Source organism: Borostomias antarcticus, assembly GCF_949987555.1.
Source record: "Borostomias antarcticus genome assembly, chromosome: 2".
Taxonomy (NCBI): Eukaryota; Metazoa; Chordata; class Actinopteri; order Stomiiformes; family Stomiidae; genus Borostomias; species Borostomias antarcticus.
This window is the reverse complement of record NC_140235.1, coordinates 36,690,135-36,714,680: the sequence shown is the minus strand read 5'-3', so window position 1 is coordinate 36,714,680 and position 24,546 is coordinate 36,690,135. Positions and strand designations below refer to the sequence as shown.

The 24,546-nt window shown below is 42.6% G+C and overlaps 2 protein-coding genes across 6 annotated transcripts in view; both read left to right on the top strand.

The window, feature by feature from the left end:
- The window catches only part of LOC311322856 (solute carrier family 2, facilitated glucose transporter member 9-like), a gene marked incomplete at both ends in the record, with an annotated part of 4,504 nt that extends 4,493 nt beyond the window's left edge, over positions 1 to 11 (top strand). Inside the window, one exon of the mRNA XM_084454974.1 lies at positions 1 to 11. This exon is cut by the window's left edge and continues 196 nt beyond it. Coding sequence (XP_084311100.1) covers positions 1 to 11 — 11 coding nt within the window.
- Positions 12 to 665: 654 nt separating this feature from the next.
- Positions 666 to 12,780, top strand: nt5c2l1 (5'-nucleotidase, cytosolic II, like 1). 5 transcript variants are annotated; one of them, XM_084459672.1, is made up of 19 exons: positions 718 to 839; positions 1,280 to 1,482; positions 2,589 to 2,662; positions 4,231 to 4,348; positions 5,103 to 5,198; positions 6,198 to 6,289; positions 6,439 to 6,496; positions 6,634 to 6,727; positions 6,865 to 6,918; positions 7,056 to 7,139; positions 7,269 to 7,313; positions 7,435 to 7,533; positions 7,625 to 7,691; positions 9,862 to 10,032; positions 10,823 to 10,874; positions 11,005 to 11,056; positions 11,368 to 11,544; positions 11,985 to 12,077; positions 12,168 to 12,780. In XM_084459672.1, the coding sequence occupies exons 2-19, from the start codon at positions 1,409 to 1,411 to the stop codon at positions 12,195 to 12,197; spliced, it is 1,530 nt and encodes a 509-aa protein (XP_084315798.1). In that variant the 5' UTR covers positions 718 to 839; positions 1,280 to 1,408; the 3' UTR covers positions 12,198 to 12,780. The 5 variants fall into 5 exon arrangements, with proteins under 5 accessions (XP_084315797.1, XP_084315798.1, XP_084315799.1 ...); XM_084459671.1 differs by lacking the exon at positions 1,280 to 1,482 and having other exon boundaries at positions 666 to 839; XM_084459673.1 differs by lacking the exon at positions 1,280 to 1,482 and having other exon boundaries at positions 773 to 839; positions 2,589 to 4,348; positions 5,105 to 5,198.
- Positions 12,781 to 24,546: the final 11,766 nt, after the last annotated feature.

Here is a 24,546-nt window from a genome sequence, read left to right as displayed (position 1 = left end):
CCAGGCTCTAACCGTAGATCTGCTACATATGTGGATTACACGTACCTGTTAAACTGTCTGCACTGACCATGTTATGACCATGTTTTCTGATTGTCTTGATAATTTATTAATCAATAGTTTTGCACTTTTTAATGTTGAAGAGCTGTTGAGTTGGTGTGGCTTCTGGACCCATGTGAATAGGAGTGGCTTGTTCTGTAGTTGGGGTTAGGGTTCAGTAGTTTTGAGCAGCCCAGGTCATTGGGGATATCAAGGTCGGACCCCGGACCCTGGCAATCAGCAATGACTCAGACTAATAGTAAATTTCAATTATCGATTTTAAACAGAGGAGAAATAAACACATTTCCAAATTATCAACTTAATCGAACTATTTTTTGTAATGTCGTTATTTTCTTTGTTGGAGCAAATCGATTAACTTAGTACGCTACAGGTCGCTTAGTAACTGCGAGCCAAATGCTCATCCGCTCTGGGTTTGTGCGCCTCAGAGTCCGATAACATAATCTCTGTTCCCAGCCGCGGGTGTGACCGATTCATGAACGAGGGATGCGTGTGTCTTGAGCCCCTCACCCACTTTGTACAAACACCACCCAACACGGCGTTTCACGGGGAGGGGTTATTGACTGACGACAGCAAAGGGGAACCCTTTACGCAGAGTGTCTGCGTAATTTTGCAACTTGCAAATGTTTCTCCAGTTACCGTAGTTTTAAGGTGGCAGTAGCCTACAGGCTGAGGGGAACCAGGTCGCAAATGGGCAGCCTCACTACAGAGGTGGACACGGCACTCGCCATGGAGGAACTCTCTGAAGCGCAGTCTTCGTCAGATCTGAGAAAAGAGTGTAGTCAGTGAGTAGCCTACTATCCAATTCTGCAACACACTGAGGTCGCTTAATATCTTATATCACACACATGTTATAGGCCTATAGTGACTATGTCAGCACGGCCTAATTACAACGGTGTTTTAAAAACAACAACTGATATTCAATATATACGGATGTGCATTAATTACATTAGGTCACAGGGAATGCCTTTGTAAATAAGTGCTCAGTTGTCCAGGGTTATTTCAAAAGGAGGACAAGTTTTGAGTGCTCTTTATATTTCCTATGATTTGATGAAAGGGAGACTGGTTGAGTGGCAGATGCATTATCCTAATATGTTGGGCTCTGACATCTACACATCCAACAGCCACTAGTTAAACGCTGCCTCTGTGGTTTTGAGGGTGAATAAACTCGCGTGAGGCTCCTTCTGCAACACTGAACCGGAGCTGACAGGTGAATTATTAACAGGAACCCTAGCTGGCTGAACTGGCTAAATGGGCCTGGAGGAGGGGGGCAGGTTGAACTGAGCTGGGGGCTGCGTTGGACCTGGGGGAGACAGACTGAAGGACTGAGGTAAATGCTGTAGTGTGGAGGGTGATGGAGATGGTGTCAGGTAGCGAGGCGCCGTATCACACAGAGGAAGTGGCACAGGAAACCCTTTATGATTACAGGTAAAGGCCAGATGGAATTGCTTGTTTGATCCTGGAAATCGGATGGAAGACAGAATCCGCACAGCAGACATACCCTGAAGTGAGAATAAATGTTCATGGGAGCATATCTAGTGTGCGTATTCTGTCTTCCATTCTACTTGTACTTCTGTCATAGAGCACATCACTTTTGGATGTGCCTGTGTCAACTTTTTTTGCGAGACTGGAAATGGTTCATCATTGATGGTTGTGAACTTATGCAGAGTGTACTGCATATACTGATGTATTTGTTCATGGAGCAAATCTCACTTCTCAGTGACTACTGGTGTTTGAAAACTGTAAAATTGCAGGAAATTAACCGTTAGTATTAAAGTACCCAGGGGTATAGCTGGGTGTAACCCTATATTAAATTGCATGTAGAATGTGTGTGTGTGTGTGTGTGTGTGTGTGTGTGTGTGTATGTACTGAGCATGTTGAATCATGTGACATCATGTTGAATCTAGTGACATTGTGATTTGATGTGTGGCTGTCATTGAAGGAGGCGCAGTGCAAAACTCTGACGGTATTGAGTAGCATCAATACAATACAGACTGAACATGTCTTCACCTAAATCCCCCAGTCCTATAGACTGACATGTCTTAGTGAGTCTCGGCTCAGTTTGGCAGGATTAATGACAGATGCTCTTGACCTGACACGACTGCGGGGCTGTAATTACCTGTAATTACGTAGTTAGTTGCACTGCCAGCAAAGCAGGTCTGACTGAGTGTGTAGATGTTCCATGATTGAAGATGTTCCATGATTGGTCCTCAAGACCTCAGTGGGTGGGGGATATCTATCAAAGTAAGTGGATCACCATGCTCAAGAAACAAAACATTTTTTTTTTTTTAGTATAGTGAGAGCTAAAGTCAATTTGTCAGATAGTCCTACTAAGTGTGTCATCCTGAAGTCTGATGTTGATGTCTGGTGAGAGTACAAGTTGATTGCAACCCTCGTCCTAGTGACCCCTCCTGAGGAGACGTATTTTGACAAGCTCCAACATGCCTGCGGTATAAGATAACTGTTTCTTATCAAATACCCTTGCTGATTATCTCCCCAGAAACTAAAAGCGCTCTGTTTATCTTTGATCACAGGGTGTTTGTCAATAGGAGTCTGACCCTGGAAAACATCAAATGCTATGGCTTTGACATGGACTACACACTGGCAGGTAGGTATAGGCCTAGTACACCAAATTTCACAACCTTTATATTGATAATACTCTGTTGTTGGGTGTATAATTTGTGTGAAATAGCCAAGTCAACCTCAAGTCAAATCTATGTATTTAAAAATGACTCACATTGAACAAAATGCTTTACAAATCAGAGCAGGCAGCAAAATCACTATAAAAAGATCACAATTAAAAAGACTAAAAACAAAAACACCTACATAAGCATCAGTACACATAACACAGGTACAAAATAACAAACATATACATACGCAGGCACATATAAAACTACATCAGGAGGATCCAGACACTAAAGCATAAAAGTATGTTTTAAGCCTGGACTTGGAGGGGGCAGATCTGATAAAGAGGAGGATGCTATTCCACAGTCTGGGACTGAGCAGCAAAGGCACAGTCACCCCTGAGCTTAAAGGAGTAGTTTGGTATTCAGCATTATAAACCCTGTTATAAGGTTATTTGTAATCACATACAATGGCCCATATATCAATTTCTACAGACCGTGCACTCTTGAGATATTAGTGCTCATTGCTCATGTCACAGCTAAGTACACAATGGATCTCTATGGGCATATTTTTCTGTAGTTACTAGGCAAGGTAGGGTCTATGTTGAGGTTTTTTAAGGAGGGAAAAAACCCTTGAAGCACAATGGAACGGTACCAGTGGCCAGAAAGATGTGAGCTGTGGATTATGGAGCGGATGTTGGGACCGGATGAGTCAACGGTGCCCTTCAGGAGAGCAGTGGGGACGATTTCAAGGAGGCAGATTGCAGATTTCATAGAAGAAACAATCTCTATAAGGGAGGGTAGCATGACGGGAAACAGTTTAAATCAGATGAACAGACCAGTGAGACAGCTTGGTCATGTGAGAGGGAGATGCTCATTTTGATGTCCTCAGCTGTTTTGTCCTGGTTTATCTCTAGGAAGTTTTGTGACATCCATCCATTTATATCAGCAATGCACTCTAGCAACCAGTCATCTGAGCTGTAATCTTTGGGTGTCACAGAAATATAGAGCTGGGTGTCATCTGGTAGCTAATGTTGTGCCTCCTAATGACGTCATGAAGGGGCAGCATATACAGACTGAAAGTAAGGGCCCTAAACCAGATCCTTGAGGGATCCCACATGTCATAGAAAGTTTTTTTGAGCTCTGATCACCAAGGGCAACAAAAAACTCCAGTTAGAACCAGACGAAAACCAAACGATAAGACTAGGTCGAGTGCATGGCCCAGCTTGTGAGTATAGGTCATACACTCAACACCAGCAAGCTGGGCAAGATTCAATGATTCAACCGGATGCATCAATTCACACAAGAGGCTTAGAGGGAACACAAACAAGAATATTAAAATCACCAAGATTCAAGTTGGGCATGGTATTTGAAAGAAAGTCTGCAAATTGTAGAATAAAGCCTTTATGTATTCTTGGTGTACGATACCACACAAGTACCTCTATACGTTCATGTCTACAACTATTGCATTTTCTGCTACCGTTGACAATAATATTTCCAGGTCAGCTTTCTTTAGGACACATACCAATGTTCCATCTGTGTCTCTGTGTAGCTTACAAGTCTCCCGACTATGAGGCCTTGGGCTTTGAGCTGCTCAGGGACAGACTGGTGTCCATCGGCTATCCCTTCGACCTACTGACCTACAATTATGACTCCACCTTCCCCACGCGGTGAGTCTCCTCCCCTAAGGCCTCCACTTCCTCCAATCAGGATTCATGCAATGGTCAGTCTAATCTACTGCACAGCACATGGGAGGAGGTAGGTAAATCTCAGCACCTCACCAGAGTCAAAATCCCACGGCTCTACCACACCTAACCTCTGTTTAGGCCACGGCTGAGATGCGACCACATGACATGCTTTTTTATTTTTATTAGACCTTTATTTAACCAGGTAAGCTCATTGAGATAAAGAATCTCTTTTTCAAATGCTGTATGACTTTGTTACATACAAAGCAGATGGTTAATGACACTATTCCAGAACTATTGGGTAGTAAGGCAAGGCAAGGCAAGTTTAGTTGTGTAGCACATTACAGCAACAAGGCAATTCAAAGTGCTTTACATGAGACGGTAAAGAAATATGTACAAATATAAGAGGTGTAATTCAAGGGGAGTGGTGCATTACAAGGTCTGAAGTGTACAAAACACACAGTCTGTTTTCTGTATATTTGCCCCAGGGGAACCAACTCTGGACCTTCTGAACAGATATTTTAACATTTAAAAAGTACAAGCAAAGCCCCACCAGCTGAATTTCTCCCAAGGGACACATACTGTAACAGAGTTACAGGATTGGCCAATGTAGATGAGAGATAAAGAACTGCAGTACTTGGAATGTCAAAAGCGCTCATCTGGGAATAACCGTCCTCATCCTTCCCATGTCCTTTCTGTCCGCTCGTCCGTCCCCTCCTGCTCTGGTCTTTCTTCCCAGAGGCCTGGTTTTTGACACCAGGTACGGGAACCTGCTGAAAGTGGACTCCAACGGAAACATTCTGGTCTGCACTCACGCCTTCACCTTCCTCAAAAGGCAAGAGCGATATCCCACTATGCTGGTGTGTGTGTGTGTGTGTGTGTCCATCCGTATGAAGTCTCAATGGCTTATCATCTATTGAACCTCTTGAAACTTGAAACCCATGAGGCTGTGCTGTTGTTGTTGTTTTGGAGTTTACTGTGCGTCATTCTGACACAGGAAGTCCATGGGTCAACACTGTCATTGAAGGCACATCTGCTCAAAAACCACAGAAACACACACACACATATCTAGATCAAACACACACACTTCACACCAGTCTGGAGTCTGGTCAAAAGTTTAAAAAAAAAAAAATAACAAAAATAAAAGTGAAAATCACTAGTTACTGCACGTTCGATAATCAGGATTTGATTATGAAATCAATGATCTGACATGATGAATAAAGAATAGGATGTGTGTAGAGGGCAGAGCCTCTTCCTCCTCCACCAACAGAGACCAGGCTACCCTGATCCAGACCCCTGACCCTGCTCAGACCCAACTGAGCACAGCCAACTGGGTCATTTCCTGTTCACTCTGCAGTGTTGTGATAGGATAGCAGTACTGTTTGCTCCTTAACTCCATTGACCCATGAAGGACATGAAGTAACCGCTCACAAATATTACAACGGCGTTCCTTAGCCTATAGAACATACACTAAGCAGCCGGCCCCTCCTCGGTTCTGAATGTGCAGTTCTTCTCACACCTTCCTTGGTGTTATTTATGTTGGGGCGGCTGTAGCTCAGTTGGTAGAGCGGGTCGTTCAGTGATCGAAGGGTCAGTGGTTCGAATCCCAGCTCTGACTGTCCACATGTCGAAGTGTCCTTGAGCAAGACATCTAACCCCAAATTGCTCCCAATGAGCAGGTTAGCACCTTGCATGGCAGCTACCGCCATTGGTGTGTGAATGTGTGTGTGAATGGGTGAATGAGAGGCCATTGTAAAGCGCTTTGAGTGCCGCTAAGGTGGAAAAGCTCTATATAAGTGCAGTCCATTTACCATTTCCCATTCCTTCTCTGCAGGGAGGAGATCCAGGAGTATTACCCCAACATGTTCATCCAGAGAGACGACACAGACCGCTTCCACATGCTCAACACGCTCTTCAATCTCTCAGGTACAGGACATCAACATCCCTTTCTCTTTGGAACAAGACCCCGGTCATTTTTCATCACGGAAATACAGTTGAAAGTTAGGATGATGAATGCGTTGCCCAGTTCTTGAACACGTCAAAGTGAATAGGTCCCTTGCTACTCCCCCTTCTAGAGACCTATCTCTATGCCTGCCTTGTGGACCTCTTTGCCAGATCCACCAGCTACATCAAGTGAGTGAATCTCCCTAAGCCCCTCCCCTTTCTCTCCCTTCCTCCTCTCTCTCTCTCTCTCTCTACTGTGATGGGAGTGTATATAGTAGAGTGTATTTCGTGTCAGACTGTTGTGTCCACTGTGTCATTTCTTCTAGCTGCCCGCACGGATACCAACATGGCAACCTGTTCATGTCATTCAGAAGCATGTTCCAGGATGTCCGAGATGCAATGGACTATGTGCACAATAAGGTTAGCAAACCAAGTGTTACACATTGCTCTCAACATCACATCCCTGTTAGTGGGACTACAATATAGCTCATGTCCAACAATCACATCTCTAGGTTACTGTGATCAATGTGATGACTGTATCTCTTTTCACCATACAGGGCAGCCTAAAAGAGAGAACCCTGAAGAATTTGAAGAAATATGTAGTCAAAGACGTAAGTGATAAAATACTTAATCCATGCCGTTTCCATCTGTTGGCTGATAGTACTTGTCGGTCGGCAGAACCGAGTTCCTCCTCTCTCTAAGAGCGCTCAGAGGCAATGACTCTGTGTTCTACTTCCTGTCCCCACAGCCTAGACTTCCTGTCCTCCTGAGTCGCATCAAGTCGGTGGCCAAAGTCTTCCTGGCTACCAACAGTGACTTCATCTACACTGAGGTGAGGTGATAAAGTTGTACGGTCTCATTACGGATTCGGGGGGAAAAAAAACACATAGGCGTCAAGTGTGTTTGACAAAAATATGGATGCCATGACGATAATGATGATTCCTTCCGGCTCTTTCCCTAGGCTATGATGAGGTACCTGTTAGATCCAACCCCAGGTAATCCCAAGGTAAGGCCTGCTGTCTGCAGTTTGCTGTTGGACAACACTTGTGGCTTCCCCCCTAAACACCTCTCATTTGCCTCTAATTTGCCTGATCGATTGATAACTGTCAATGATCCCTTCACTATAGACAAAGAATCTGTGGCGCTCCTACTTTGACCTTGTTGTCGTGGATACCAGGAAACCACTGTTCTTCGCGGAGGGCTCAATGTTGAGACAAGTGGACACGGTAAGAGAGACCTGACTCGCCGTCATGACACTGTGCGTGGAGAGACGGTGGTGAAGCAGCGTGTTCTTGTTCTGGTCTCTCCTTCCTACAGGAGACAGGGAAACTGCACATAGGGATGTACACTGGGCCCCTCCTGCCAGGGACCGTCTACTCTGGAGGTAAGCAAGCAGGGGATGGCTCGGTGGGATACCCCTTTAGTCCAGGTTATACCCCCTGGGGTATATTTTGGGCTAGACAAGACTATACCCCTTTAGTCCAGGTTATACCCCCTGGGGTATATTTTGGGCTAGACAAGACTATACCCCTTTAGTCCAGGTTATACCCCCTGGGGTATATTTTGGGCTAGACCAGACTACCCTTTAGTCCAGGTTATACCCCCTGGGGTATATTTTGGGCTAGACAAGACTATACCCCTTTAGTCCAGGTTATACCCCCTGGGGTATATTTTGGGCTAGACAAGACTATACCCCTTTAGTTCAGGTTATACCCCCTGGGGTATATTTTGGGCTAGACAAGACTATACCCCTTTAGTCCAGGTTATACCCCCTGGGGTATATTTTGGGCTAGACAAGACTATTCCCCTTTAGTCCAGGTTATACCCCCTGGGGTATATTTTGGGATAGTCCAGGCTACACCACTTTCATTTAAACTTTAAACGGCACTATTTACTGTAATACCACTTTGATAAGTAAGTAGGCTCTATTTGATTTGATTTGATTTGATTTGAAACCTTTATTTATTCAGGGAAGATGTTTGAGAGCAATCTCTCTTTCGCCCTGATTACATACAAAATAACACATACAGTACAAAATACAAATGTTCAGTTGTATTTTTTTGCACAGAATACAGAAGAGAAAAGGTGTATTTTGATAAATAAACCAACATCCTGTACTAAAGTTTGTGGAATAGCTAGTATGTGCACAACGTGTTGAAGGCAAATATCGACTACGCCTAATTTATTTATTTTTTGCATGCATTTTCTTTTTTTTAAATAAATATTCTGATGTAGAGCTATTAGCTTAAAAAGCACACTAGAGGCTTATTATGTTATATGTGTGACCGGTAGGACAGCTATTAACTTCTACTGTGACAGATAGGACAGCCACTGACATGTGACAAGTAGGATAGCCACTGACTTCTATCGTGACAGGTAGGACAGCCACTGACTTCTATTGTGACAGGTAGGACAGCCACTGACATGTGACAAGTAGGACAGCCACTGACTTCTATCGTGACAGGTAGGACAGCCACTGACTTCTATTGTGACATGTAGGACAGCCACTAACCTGTTGTGACAGATAGGACAGCCACTGACTTCTATTGTGACAGGTAGGACAGCCACTAACCTGTTGTGACAGATAGGACAGCCACTGACTTCTATTGTGACAGGTAGGACAGCCACTGACTTCTATTGTGACAGGTAGGACAGCCACTGACTTCTATTGTGACAGGTAGGACAGCCACTGACTTCTATTGTGACAGGTAGGACAGCCACTAACCTGTTGTGACAGATAGGACAGCCACTGACTTCTATTGTGACAGGTAGGACAGCCACTGACTTCTATTGTGACATGTAGGACAGCCACTAACCTGTTGTGACAGATAGGACAGCCACTGACTTCTATTGTGACAGGTAGGACAGCCACTGACATGTGACAAGTAGGATAGCCACTGACTTCTATCGTGACAGGTAGGACAGCCACTGACTTCTATTGTGACAGGTAGGACAGCCACTGACATGTGACAAGTAGGACAGCCACTGACTTCTATCGTGACAGGTAGGACAGCCACTGACTTCTATTGTGACATGTAGGACAGCCACTAACCTGTTGTGACAGATAGGACAGCCACTGACTTCTATTGTGACAGGTAGGACAGCCACTAACCTGTTGTGACAGATAGGACAGCCACTGACTTCTATTGTGACAGGTAGGACAGCCACTAACCTGTTGTGACAGATAGGACAGCCACTGACTTCTATTGTGACAGGTAGGACAGCCACTGGCTTCTAGGTAGGACAGACACTGACTGACTAATGTTAAGCAATAACACACTTTTGTTTTGTTGTACTTTATTGGGGTTATTGGCACAGTTCTGGATGCCTCTTGGCATCAGAGTGTGAAATAAAATAATACTGTATTATTTTGTTTATCTGAGTGTGGAGGGTATAACTTGGCGAGGGGGGGGTATTTTATTTATCTGTCAAAAAGTGCAGAATACATTACTATCTTACTAACAACTAAAAATTGTAAATGAGACTGGCCTTCATCTGTGTCCAGGAAACTGGCCCTGTGTTCTTAGTGTCTAGTTTAACGTCTCCACCTCCAGGCTCCTCAGATATCATATGTGACCTCCTGGGTGTGAAAGGAAAGGAAATCCTGTATGTCGGGGACCACATCTTCGGGGACATCCTGAAGTCGAAGAAGCGTCAGGGCTGGAAGACCTTCCTGGTGGTGCCTGAGCTGGCCAAGGAGCTGGTGGTCTGGAATCAGAATAGCCGTAAGCACAACTCTGGCTTCCTTACCTCCTAATGACAATTAACCAAGGTTATTATAGTTTTGCTTTTTTCATTAGTTTTTATTTTTATATTGTTTTAACTTTTTGTTTTCAATTTGAGTTTAGTTTTAATTCGTTTTTAAAGCAGGTTTGCTAGTTAAGTTTAGTTTTTAGTTTTTTGAAAATGCTTAGTTTTAGTTTAGTTTTTATTAGTTTCAGTATTCGTTTTAGTTATTTTTTTCTGCGCTAGCCTCATGAGACCATCCTGGTCTCAAGAGCTCACATTTCCCTCCGTGTGAAAAAAAAACATCTGGTGCATGTCAGGTTACTTCTGTACAGGGGCACAGCTAAAAAAAAAAAGGAATAGATTTCATATCCACCCAAAATATTAGGCTTATGAATGAAATGAAAAAGACTAAAACTGAAGACATTTTCTCTATAATTTTAGTTTATTGCAGTCTGTTTTGTAAACACCTAATACAGTTTTAGTTAGTTATTGTTTTTTTGTAAAGTCAAATTTTTATTTTTGTTTCAGTTAACTAAAATGTTTTTTTAGTTAACTGACACCTAGTTTTAGTTTTTTAGTTAGTTTTCGTTAACTATAATAACCTTGCAATTAACCAATCAATTAATCAGTCAACCAATTAACTAATTAATCAAACAATCAACTTCCACCATAAATAGGTTTTAGCAGTAGAATTTCATTCATTCATTCTTTTTTTTTCTTTTTTTTCATCAAGAGCAAATAATTTTGATTTGGTTTGTTTGGCGAATTTATTTTGTTTTCCTCCAGATTTCTTTGAGGAGCTGAAGCGCCTTGATATCTTTCTAGCGGGGCTTTACAAGTAAGTGAGTGTGTATATCATCCGCTGCACGTCCCTACTCTGGTCTCTCTCCTTCAGTACTGTGTGTGACACGGGTCTGTGACGCGGATCCTGCTGTCTCAGTGTGACTCTGCTCTCTCTGTCCTGTCAGGAACCTGGACAGCTGTAGCAAGGACATCAGTGCCATTCAGACCAGGATGAAAGTGAGCCTTTACTACCAATACAGAACCCGTCTCTCCCTCCCTCCCTCCCTCCCTCCCTCCCTCCCTCCCTCCCTCCCTCCCTCCCTCCCTCCCTCCCTCCCTCTCTCTCTCTCTCTCTCCCTCCCTCCCTCCCTCCCTCCCTCCCTCCCTCCCTCCCTCCCTCCCTCCCTCCCTCTCATTCTGACATTCTCTGACGTTTATACCTGTGACGTTAACCATGATTACTCTCGTGTGCGGTCATGTTTTGTCCTGTCGTATTTCCCACTCGATGCTCGGTGCGTTTCGTGGCTCTGACCGCTGGTGTGCTTCAGGTCGTGAGCTACAGGATGGACATGATGTATGGCCAGATGGGAAGCCTGTTGCGGAGCGGCTCCAAGCAGACCCTGTTCTCCAGCCAGCTTATGCGCTACGCAGACCTGTACTCTTCCAGCTTCATCAACCTGCTCCACTACCCCATCAACTACCTGTTCAGGGCCCCACCTCGCCTGGTCAGTCTGCCCCTCACTAGTCTCGCATAGCCAGGCCTGACTTTGTTCATGCTGTGCCAGCACTGGAGAAAGGTCTGGCTGGACTCATTGTTATTCGGGGATTGGGGGGAAAAAACACTGTATTTCTTTAAACCAATAACAATCGTCTTCAGTGGAGTGGTTGCTAGGTTGTTGTTTCATTTAGTCTGGATTTAATCTGATTGGGCGTACAACAGATTTCGCCGCCACTCAGCAGTAATAAATGAATGACAAGGCTTATCCCCAAAACGACTTCCTTTGAGTCTCCAAACCTACTCCCTCTCCTCCAATCTGAGGCTTTCCAGGACACACATTAACTCTAGTCTCGGGCTAAAACAAATCTTTCAAAGGATCACCCTGGCTTTCTGAAATGGCATATGTTTTTATTTTCATTTAGTAGTAATAATTTTCTTTTGTTTCAGATGGCCCATGAGTATTCAGTGGATCATTCCGACCGTTCACCCGCGTCAGAGTTCAAAGTCTCTGATGATGTCATCAGGATGTCTGCAAGCCAGGTCACACTCTCACAGAGGTATCCTTATTTAAACTGCTTCAAATGTTGTGACATGACAATAACATGCATTTCCTTTTTTTCTTTTTTGCAGGCTGAAACAAAAGAACTCAAGTACCTGTAAAGATTGGTTCATCAAAGGATTTTCTTTTTTAATTAAATTACAATGATGTGACTAGTGAATATTTGTTGGACTCAATCTACCACTGCATTTATTACACCACCTGCTGGACAAGATTTGTACAGACGTTGTTATTATCAATTCTCCCATGATCATAGTACCATGAACATGCCACACTGAAGCGGTTGTGAATGTGCAATGTGTAAGTTAAAAAATGATTTAATGACAAAAAAGGTGGATATAGACTCAGGGTTATACTTGAGTTTGTGTGTGTGTGTGTGTGTGTTTTAATCTGTTTTTTTTGTGGGCTAGTCTGTTTACTTTTGCAGCTGGTATACCTTTGCCTATTTTCTGTTGTTTGCTTTAAAAAAAAAAAAAAGTATTTACTCTTTCAATTGTTATGCAAAATGTAGCCTATAGCATGCATGTGTTCAATGTCAGTGATACTGGTTAATCATTGTCCATATGTGTCTATCAAAGTGATTCGTCTTCATTAGAGACAGCTATTTTTAGAATGGATAGGCCTATCCTTTTTTAGGTGATGTTTTTCGTTTATCTTCTAGATTGATTAAAGACCAAAACATGACTTCTTTCCGGTAAAGTGATATTCAAAGCCGTTTTAATGGTAGCTTGTGCTTACGCCTTCTTTCCACTGAGTGGCATTGAGTTCTCTTTCTGTGTGATAGGCACTATAGGCTTTCTGCAACTAGGAGATGGTGGTGTAGCCTCGGCTACTGAGTAACTATCCATCCCGCGCTTGTTAGTGTGGCCTTATGCACGATTGCCTACTTTTTAGTCACTCCACTACAATGACTTCATACCATCAAAGAAATGGGATATGGTGTGGACAATACCGGGTAACGAATAATCAATTGAAGCCCTCATATACCGGTATAGTTTACATGTCATGGCCAGTTCCAATTCGAGTTGCAGGCTTGTGACTCATCCGTAGGCTTCCTCTCACCGAATTATTGAAAAAAATGACCGACTTTAACCATTTGTGGATGAATTGTGCACTCATATCGCTCAAAATTGTGTATAGCCTAAAGATGAACCAGGAGCAGTGAAATCTAGGCTACGTCACTCACATTTAATTGAAGACTGGCCATTTCCCGATGTTTTAGTTGTCAAATTGTCCTTATATTCCCGTTAATGAGGGGATTTCCTTTCGTTAAAAAAAAAACCTCCCAAAACGCCAGGGCCTTTAATGCAATGGATGTGGCCCCCAAGGCTTGATCACGTTCGGGTACATGTGTGTTCACTTTGCTCTCGTTTCTCGTTATTTTGAACACTGCTTGGCTAACCATTTCAAGTCAACTATCAACACAATATCTGTGGGCCTTGGTAAACTGACGTGTTCCAAAAGGCAAAACTTTTTAAGTTTGCGTGAGTATAAGATCAGGGATTTTCATTGATACAATATCAAATTCGTTCTAATTTGATAAGAAATAGGACGAATTACAAATTTGAGAATGCATTTACTCAAAGTTTATTCAACATACAACTCAATTTATGCAACACCTAAAATGCATGTAGCCTAGGTCCCTACTGCAAAGATCAAACCATTGATTGCGCAATAGACAGTTTGAGAGGACCGTCATTGTTCACAAATGTTTCTGTGCTGCCTTAACTATTACTTTTATAACAACATTTCACCAAATAGTTGACAAATGGGACATCAGGACAAAAGAAATGAATAAATAGCCTACTGAAATGTTTCACTTTTTACGTGACTAGTCTTCATGTTTTATTGTGTTACAATTGTAGCAGATTGTTTTTCCACGTAATCCTTGAGATCTGGATCTAATTAGCTCATTAACTTTTCTGCAGTTGACAGTGCACAATGGCGCTTGCCTGATACACCCGAACACTTCTACGAGGCACTGACCTGTTGGATTCAGTGTAGGACACTCAGTGTTCTATCCAGTCAGATAGGAGCTCCACCGTCCCCCATTCCAAACATTCCAGGATTTCCCAGAAAGCACTGCAAGCAAGCCTCAACAAGTCACATTCTTCACTCAGGGAGAATTTCGCACAGTCAAGTGGCTGAGATACTGTAGGCCAAGAACTATATTTCATTCAACGCACAGTATGATAAATAAATCAATCAACAAATACATTTAACCTCTAATAAAGAGATGTTGTTATTAACATTGTTTCACTGAGGACATTTCAAGGGGGAAGAGCTGCAGAAACAAAGACATCTAGATATTTTAAGAGCTGGGCAGGCATGAGCAAAATGCAAATCCCAATCTTGAAAAGCAAAATGTATAACAATTTGGTGATGAGGTACACTTGTACGCGAGTATAAAATAAATAAAAAAAATAAGCCAAAGCAGTCAGATGAGAATCACCACAACCAACTCTTTCAGTACTGTTTGGCTAATGCACACATGAGGCACCCACACAGGAGCACTCTCTGAGACCCCATCCCTCCCAGCCCCCCCCCCCCCCCCTCCTCCCTCCCCTCCCCCACCATACACAGAACAGGACCTGCCTCCCTCCCTGCATTCCTCCCAAACCTCCCCTCCCCCACAGACCTGCCACCACTGAGGATGCTCAAAAACACACTCACATCTACTCTCCCTACTGGTCTTTTCTCTGCTTCTCTGGAGGAATCCCATGTGTGGGCGCACTGAACATACTTTGATTGCCTCTAGGCCACTCTACCCCAGCCTGGTACACTGCTGCTGATTTGGACATTTAAAAGAAAGACGAAAAAAGGTCAAATGATTACAGAAGGCTGTATACAAAGCATGCATACATACAAGAGGAAAACAAAATAACATGTCTTTCCTTACCAATCTAAGTTTAGTTTTTTACTACATTAAGGCTTTGAGACAGTCTTAATGTTTTTACAGCCAAGTAAAAAAAAAAAAGAAGTCTGTTTTCACTATCATCAGTTGAACTAATCAGGGAATTTAACATTTTGCAGATCTTTGCCAACACATTCCAATGTACTTACTATATGGAAGTGGGATGTCTAAAACTCTATAAAGCTCTCTCAAACTTTAAGTTCTGTATGGACACCACCCTGAACCATATGACATCAGCTACACTATGTCTGGTTGATGTATGAAAGATTAAAAAAAATATATGACAGATATTTAGAACTTTAAAACTACTCCTGTCGCTCCCACTACCCCCTTACCACCGCCTCAGAGCGAGCTGAGGCCGAATGCTATGACAATACTATTGCACTGCTAGATTGGATGGTACAGTAGTGCAACATTGTCAAAGCAGCTGACCTCAGCGTGTGTCGGCACGTGGACACGGGGGACGGACATTCTCCATCGCCAACAGATGAGAATGATGAAAACCAAGCAAAAACACGTGTACAAGTAGAGTAATACGCAGCTCACAGAAGTTTGGACATTGAGAGGTGGCGGCACGGATGACAGTTGAAAGGAGGGGTCTGCAATACGGATTCATAAGGTTTCTTTTAAACCAATTTAAATGACATAAGCTGCAGAATTTGTATATGAGGGCCCGTTATGTGTTCCCAATAAGCGAGGACTCAAACCATTTCAGAAATAAAACGCACAAGACTAATAATCCTGCAGCCCTGGGAGAGAAGAGACGGTGAGACTCCCACATATTCACACTGAGGAAACACGGCACAGGAAGAGAACCTTTATGAAGACGTCATTAAGGAGCATGATAGGGTTCCTACTAGAGCCTCACACACACACACACCTACAAGCATATGTGTAGGCCCCTTATATTTATGGGTTGTCAGACGTGGAGGGGTGAGAGGTCAAGTCAGTAGAGGGAGGTGTGGCTCTCTGTTTAACCAGCCAATGCCCTTTTAATATTGCACTGCTCATATCAATGCCCAGTAGTACAACAGAAAAAGGGCACTGGACGACAACATGGACATCATCCCATGGACAGCATCAGCCTCCGGTGGAGACAACATGGACACCATCAGCCTCCAGTGGAGACAACATGGACACCATCAGCCTCCAGTGGAGACAGAGCTTCTGTTCTGACTCCATTCTCTCTGATCCGCCATGACAGTGTTCAACCACCCCAATGACTGGTCTTTAGAATTCAGGAGCCACAAGATACTTCAGGAAGTGTTATTTTACCGTGATTATGCAACTTAATGTACAAAGAAACATAACTTGTTAGAATGTTACTTTAAGTTAGCATCATGTAGGTGAGTTGCAGCACATTTAAGAAGAAGAGAAACAACACATTTAAGGCCAGATCTGCCAGTAGAGTTGCCTACTTCCTAACTCAAAATAGGCACTTCCCTGTTTTTCTGATCACATATTTTACATAATGGAGAGGACACATTCAAATGGAAAAAGCTCATAATAACACCATGCTAGAATTATTTAACAATGTTAAGGAATGATTCTACTGGATATCAAAAACTCTCCAGTAATGAGAAAAATGCAATTGACTGAAAAAAAAGAAAAAAGAAAAAAAGAATATGAATCTTTTCTCAGTGGTAAATGAGAAAAGAGGGGCTTTCCCAGCACGTGGGCCTTTACCATTCTTTTCCAGTGAATGACATGTATTCTAAGGGACACTGGAGAGGGCAACAATAACTTTTTACCTTTTCATTTCCTACAGAAAACAAGCCTTACTAGAAAGAGTAAGTGTTTCACTAATTTATCAAATGGATTTTTAAATTTTAGACCCACACAATCTTACTACCTGTCCGTAAATGCCTTTTAAACTATGCATCAAAAAAAGAAAATGGCTAGCTTGGCAAAACAAGTGTATGGCCTATACAAAAACAAAAAGATCATAGTACCGAATTTAGTTTAAAAACAAAAGCTAACCCACTTTGAAACAAGTTGTTTGCTTCACAGTGGGACTTCGGTTGGTCGAGCTCTATCCTGTAGCTGATAGGCTAATCTAGACTTTCAACTCACCAAAATCACCAAATTGAAGAAACCATGGACATGGAATCTAGCCTGATAAGTTATTTCACATTAACAAACAAAAATGGGTAAACGTAGACTACAAGTAGGCTATAGCCTACATCTTGGTTGCAACGTAGTAGCCTATGCGATAGACCTAATGGTAGCCTATGACTACTTATTCCGATTTCATATTAAAAAGGGGCACACACTTTGCTAAAATCCAACTTTTCTTTTTTGCTCGCACCAATTTATTTCTAGAACAATTATCAAGGGGCTAGAAATTCAATTTGAGAGCTAATATTCAACTCTCTTACAGCATTCCACTCAAACGACTTGTTCGATTGCACAGAAGCTAGGCTACAACATTCATCATCGTGAATATCGCTTGCAAATACATCAATAACCTTGTTATAACTTGAAAATAAACATGCATTTTTCCTGTTACGCCGCGCTGGTGGATCAGTGGTCCAATCTAGAGGTAGAGCTGCCTTGGCCAGTCTTTACGCAAGGTCCCGATGCGCCTGAAGATGCAACCCTTCTTGGCGTTTTCTTCCCGTAATTCTTTAGAATAACCCTCATATTAGCCCCATCCCCACCCTTTCCAACTTCCAGTTTCGCCCTGAGCTCCCGCCATTGCCGCCAAATGCTACTCACAAATACAGAGGACCCCCCAAATTCATGAATGGTACCTAGCCAAGGGAGGGACAATCCGTTATAGGCAAAAATGTGAAGAAGCAAAAGTTGACCAAAAAATATGGAAACCGGGCCCTGCAACGAACCACACATACGGGTACGCTAGGTTCGCAATACACACCGTCATTTCCAAAACGCAAAAGTGAAAATAAATTTCAGTGGCGCTTGTAGATAAAATTACAAATCTTTCATGCACAACCGCACGGCCTCCCAGATCCAGACTCCATCTTTGACTACTTGACATTCAGAGCCTGCCGGAGCGAATTCTTCGTTTGCATGCCTTCTACTGATTGGCCTCTTCTTGCGCTAGTCTTTGCCATATGATAAGCCATTGGTTTAGTTTCGGGGTGTTCAACATTCTCAGCGGTTCTAGGATTGGTTACATGCAAGGGAGCGCCACAGTATACAACGAATGCATGATTAACTATCTTCCATTCACAAATTTCTCATCATCACTTTTCAGTTCGCCGTTACACCTTTTCGTGCGTATCAAAGTAACACCGCCTTGACAAGGCTTATTAAAGGTCATAGGTCTAACAATAACATTTGATGATTTAAATGACCAGCCCATTTTAAAAATGCATTTGTGACTCATCTTATAGGCTACATTTGCATTATATTACAAATCACAAAAAACTTGCCACGACATCTGTTCAAAAAGTGCATGATTAAACAAAACAAAATGCAACTAAAAATCAGCCAGTTGTTTTTATTAAGAATTACAGATACTCCAATTTCTTTGTAATTGCACTGAGTGTGCTAATGAGTTCATGAATTAGACACCTGACCCTGATTCATACTGGTGTTGCCTGCATGTGCTTTAGTAAGTAATATATTTCTGTTTAAGTGTTTAAGAGCACTGGGCATAACTAAACCCTACACCAAAAACGGCAGTACCTGTGCTAAGTATGATCACTAAATATTAGTGAGGAGGATTTTTTTTTCTGGGGGATAAACTTACAATTTGGACTGTCTCAGTGGGGGCGGTGCTACAGGCGGCTGCACCCGTCCACAGCTCTGACTGACGCCTGGAGGAGACTGGCTGGCTGGGGAATCTGGCATTCCTGGCTAGGGGAGCTGAAATAATGGTATTGTCCAGTGGGAGAGGGCCCACTCCTCTCTCCCCTCACACCCAGCCCAGCCTCACCCCACTCGGGACAGATCTGATTGTGCAGCCAATTGACACAAAATGTTTGATGTAAGGCGGGGCCTGATGAATTCAGTGGGGTACAAAGATTTAGAGAAGGGATGCCCCCCCCCCCTCTCTCTCTCTCTCTCTCTCCCTCTCTCTCTCTCTCTCTCTCTCTCTCTCTCCCTCCTGTCTATTTCTTCCTTTATTTGAGGACATGGTTTTATTTATCCAACACTCCTGACTTACTGTAGACAAGATGCTTTTCTTTGTTTTCCTTAAATTTAAATCATTGTTTTATTTCAATTATGTGTAAATGTCCCCCTAAAGCATCATGCTGAATATGGTGTGTAGTGAAGGAGTTAGTTTATTATAGTAGTAATGTGGTTAAGGCTGTGACTATGTCGCTTAGCAAGGCTTTAGTACACTAACATGTAAATTATTATTCAGTTGTGGCTTTAGTTTGAAATGTAAAGGTGAAGACTTTTTAATCATGTTGAATTCGCAAAGCAAATACTGACAATAAAAAACTAAGCAAATCCTCAAAATGATCAGTGTTGAGCATCATGTTTTTGACTTTTCTCCAGTTTGGAATGAAGGCAGTTCCAAATCTGAACATCCCAGTAGACAGAGAGCCATGAGCTGAAGATCCTAGCGATGGACTATTATGTCCTACATGCAAGCAGTGACAGAACAGCACAAGGGGACTGATGGAAATTAGTTCAAAACAATAATGAAACTGAATTTGTTCTGTGGAATGGAATGGAATGTTACCTGAAGGCTGTTTTCTTTGTGACCGTGCATTAAAAGTGCAGGAATTGTATGTTGATCATAGAGATATGATAAACTGCTGGCATAGGAAACTGTGATGAAACAATATTTAATTTAAACGTTATTTCCACACACCTGAAAGTATTCATGACACCACAAAGTCACAGAAAGCGTCTTATCAGAATTGATTGTACAATTATGAGGTAAACAGCTGGTTTATGCCCAACAGAGAGTCTCTTTCCAGTTCCCTGTGTAGGTTCCCAGGTTCGTCCCCTGATGGCCTACCTGGCTGGTATATGTTCAGGGGCCTCAGCTTCATCCATTTAAATATGAACATCCTTTTAGCATTAGAATAACTTCCAAACTAAGTTAAAGCAATTTAACAGGTTGATCTAGGCCTATTTCAATCAAATCAGGTGTGTTTAACATGAAGTTTGATTACTTGCATGGCTCAAACTAACATTTGATAACAGAAGCAATAATATACCTAACGTAATTTGAACTTCTAATTTTGATGATTATCTTCTTTGCCATTACATGTTGTTGTTTTTTTATTGTAATTTAAGATATTATTCAAGGAAGTATGCAATTTGAAGAATGACACCAAACACCAAGACAACATTGATTTGTGAAATGATCTAGGCTACTATTCATTATTGATTTATACATTTACTATTATAAATGAATCATAATTAATTGTTTGCTAAATCAGTAGATAATTTGAATAGTCTTCCTAATAGGTTTCCACAGCATATTTAATGCTGATATGTCACCATTAATGAATTAGATGTGACTATTTCAAGCACCTTTTGCTGATAAATTTCAGATTATAATCTAGCACTTTAATCTGATTTAAACAAGCAAATGATTAAACACAAAATGTCTTTGATTAATGCATCCTTTTTGAACTATGAAGAAATTAATAACAACAAATATTACCATTGTTACTGGAAATTCAATTGTATGTCACTGAAATGGAAATCATGTACAAAATAGATGTTTAGCAAATCAGACAATATGTGATGAAAATGAGATATGAGATGTTTATTTCTTTACAAACACTCTTTGTATATTTACCAAATGATTTCATTAAACTATTCATGATTAGGCTTTAAATAAAAACAATTTACAAAACATTCTTTATTCTCTACAAGCTTAATTTTAAGAGTTGGACTGTGCAAAATGTGGAGAAGGCCTACTTAAAAGATGGAGAAAAAATATATAATTGAAAATATTGGTTAGAATAAAACATTTTAGTCACAATTTATGTTTGATTGTGTCTAAGGCTCATTGAAAACATTGTATTGATGTTAAATATCTTTTTCTTTTTAAAAATGTTTTTCTTTAAAGTTTCAGCACACATTAAAAAAACTAGTTGAATAAACCTTAGCTATGAGTTGGTTATTTGGTTACAAATAAGGGGCACACTGGCAAAAATTGGTTATTTCTTTAAACTGTTCAGAGAACTTACATGACCTTAGCTTTGTCCCACAAAGCAACATGTTGACAAAATCATCTTCAGAAACCTTAATTTTAGCAATGGACTAGTAATCCCTAGTTTAGTAAACATTAAAACTGATCTAAGAAAAAGGAGTAAACAAATTGTAATCCATGCATCCTGAACGTCTAAATGTACATAAAGCCAGTCTTGTTTGCACGCTTTGGTTCTGAAGTGCCTACTATAAGAGGTGTCACGGGGGCTTCTAAACATGGGGGTTATTGCTCCTTCTCTTTCCAAACTCCCTTCCTCCCAAAACGTACCTCCCCTCCTCCTCTGCCCTTTCACCTTCTCCCAACCCCCCCACCCCGTCCCCTCTCCAGACCTCCTCCCAACACCCGCGTCTCTCTCCAGCGCCCGCTTCTCTCTCCAGACCTCCTCCCAGCGCTCGCGTCTCTCTCCAGACCTCCTCCCAGCGCTCGCGTCTCTCTCCAGACCTCCTCCCAGAGCCCGCGTCTCTCTCTCCAGACCTCCTCCCAGCGCCCACGTCTCTCTCCAGACCTCCTCCCAGCGCCCGCGTCTCTCTCCAGACCTCTTCCCAGCGCCTGCGTCTCTCTCCAGACCTCCTCCCAGCACCCGCGTCTCTCTCCAGACCTCCTCCCAGCACCCGCGTCTCTCCAGCACCCACGTCTCTCTCCAGACCTCCTCCCAGCGCCCGCGTCTCTCCAGCACCCGCGTCTCTCTCCAGACCTCCTCCCAGCGCCCGCGTCTCATCAGGATCAGGACAAACAACTGTGATGGATAGTCACTGATCATTTCCCACCAAAAAGGGTTAATGGATTAGTTTTTTGGTGTGAGTGTGTGGGGGCGTTGTGGGGGTAGGGTGTGAGTTCCCCCCATCTATTTCGCAGACTAGGACTCGTACCTCGAACCTCACCCAGCCCCCCGTGCACCCTGTCTCTTCCAAAGAGGGCTCCCTAATGCACCCCCCCCCCCCAACCCTCCCCAGCCCCCGACAGAAACAGTCTATGGACTGCATGCATGACATTCCAGCTGTGTGGGTGGCATTGGCTTTTACAGCGTCTGCAACAGTACACAGGGTTTCTAAAGCCCAACACCACAAAAACATCTCCAATGCTCCAACTTGAGTTACACGTTTTCACCAGGCACTTCACAGGGCGAGTTTCATTGTGGCGCGGCCGCAAGGCTTACAGCTTGGCTGGTGAAGTTTTATGCAGTGCTGTTAAAAGACACAAAGTTCATAACACTGTAACTATGTTATTGTCAATTATATCTTTTAACTCCACAAACAACATCTCTATAAATGGACTATAATGGAAATCAAGATCTTACATTTGTATCCAATTAGAGGTTGAACACAGTGTGTTCAGTTGATGGATATTCTCATAGCAATGAAAGTATTAATCAAAATTACGGTCGTGGTATTCTTGTTCTTGCAGGAACATCTGAAGAGTGAATAACAAAGCTAAGAGCTGAGTTTTGTAAAATGGTCATCTATATATCTATATATAGATCCCTCCCCCCACACACAGCCCAGCCTAAAGCCCATTCATTGATTTTCATTAAAACATACAGAACGTTTCAAACGTAGATTTTCTAACAGTAGGAATGGATTTTAACTACACATACAGAGTCCATGCTGGTTAAATAGGTTCCCAGTGCCGCGGTGTCTCTGCTGTACACTAACATTGTTTTCCTTCCACTGGGTGAGTGTTCAGCTGAGGGTCCAAAGGATGAAAACTCGACCCCATTAACTAAACTTCAGAGGAATTCCTCACTTTACATGCGGAATGCACTTTGGGTCAGAGGTCAAAGGGCCAGAGGGGAACCCGCCCGCGCCCGGGCAAGCAAGCCTTATTTAAACAAGCCCGGAATGCCTGACTGGAAGAGGTAGAGGAGGAAATGGCAATGAGAATGGGCCACAATCACTACCAAGTCTTATATGGTACCTAGGATGGTAACAGTTGACACCATGTATTACCAAATCATGTTTGTGATATGGAATTAAAATTAGGGGTAGATGATCACCAAGATGCCAGAACATTTCTAAACGCTCCTGCTCCTCCGTGCAGTAAACTGTGTCACTTCTGCTGGATGAACGGCTGGTTGGCTTGTTGCCCTGTCGTCTGCCTGCTATATTCTCATGAGCAATTTGAAAGGGATCTAACCTCCACCTAGGAAAGAGCTCTACATTCCTACGTCCTCCTTGTTTAAGACCCTCCACTTGCCAAACTGTCCTCCAGATAACGTGCTACAATCCCCATGGCCCCGGTGGAATCTCAGACACCTCTGGGCCACAAAGCTAAGCTGAAACCAGGCTCTGGCCAATAGGTGAAGAGGGGCGGACCTTAGAAATTGAACAGCCTCTCTTTCTCTCTAGCCCCCCCACCCCCTCCCCCCTATCTCTTTCTCTCTCCCTGTCTTGACCTGAATGTCCCTTCCCAACCCCCAGTGTCATAGAAACCATTTCCCTGCCTGTACCACCTCCCCACTCCCCTTCCTATCTGATGTCCCACCCTGATAGATTATGCTGGGAGACACACTGGTTCTCCACCCAGGGTATATAAAGATAATTCTAGGCTATATTATCATTCTATAGACAGTTTATGAATTAGGGTTACAGAGGTTACAGAAAGAGGAGTGGTTGTCTGCATCTGCATCAACCATTAAGATATTAACAGCTCAACACAGTAAACTAAGGCTTTACAAATAGTTTTTTTTTTATATTCATATTTGAAGTGTTGTTTTATTACCAAACCCAAAAACGAATGTGTGCTATGGAAATGTATGTCCATTTTTAATCTTATGTGCACATCGTTTGAACTTAATTGTGTTTTAGACAGGAGATGCACTTGTAAGTTCTGGCAAGTAGTAGTACACTGACTTTTCCTACTTTAAATGCGATTATTGTAAGTCACTTTGGATAAAAGCATCAGCTAAATGACTGTAATGCAATGTAAAGCCAACACCCCTCAACATCAGTTCCTTATGTCATGGCTGTAGTAGTCTAGTTGATAGACAAATTGTCTAATGCCATTAATGCCCACTTGTGACAAGTTTAAGCCCAGAAATGCTAAGCTTTGCGTTTTTGCTTCTCATTGCTACTCTACATGGGTAGTCTTATGTAAATCCCTGACTCAGCATCTATGGTGTGACATAGAGGCGGCCATTTTCTCAGAGAAGCTCAGAAAGCTCTTCCATGGCAACTGGTCCATCCCTGAAGTATCTATGTTGACCACGTCTACACATGGAACACAGGGCAGCAACATGTCCTCTTTACTGTGCAGGAGACACGTTAACTGTGCCATTATGCATCTTATATAATCCATATTGTATGACACATTATAGGGCTAAATCTGTTCCCAGTCCATCGGGACAGTAATAGAGGTCTGACCTCTATATTGAGAAAAGGTGGTTGTT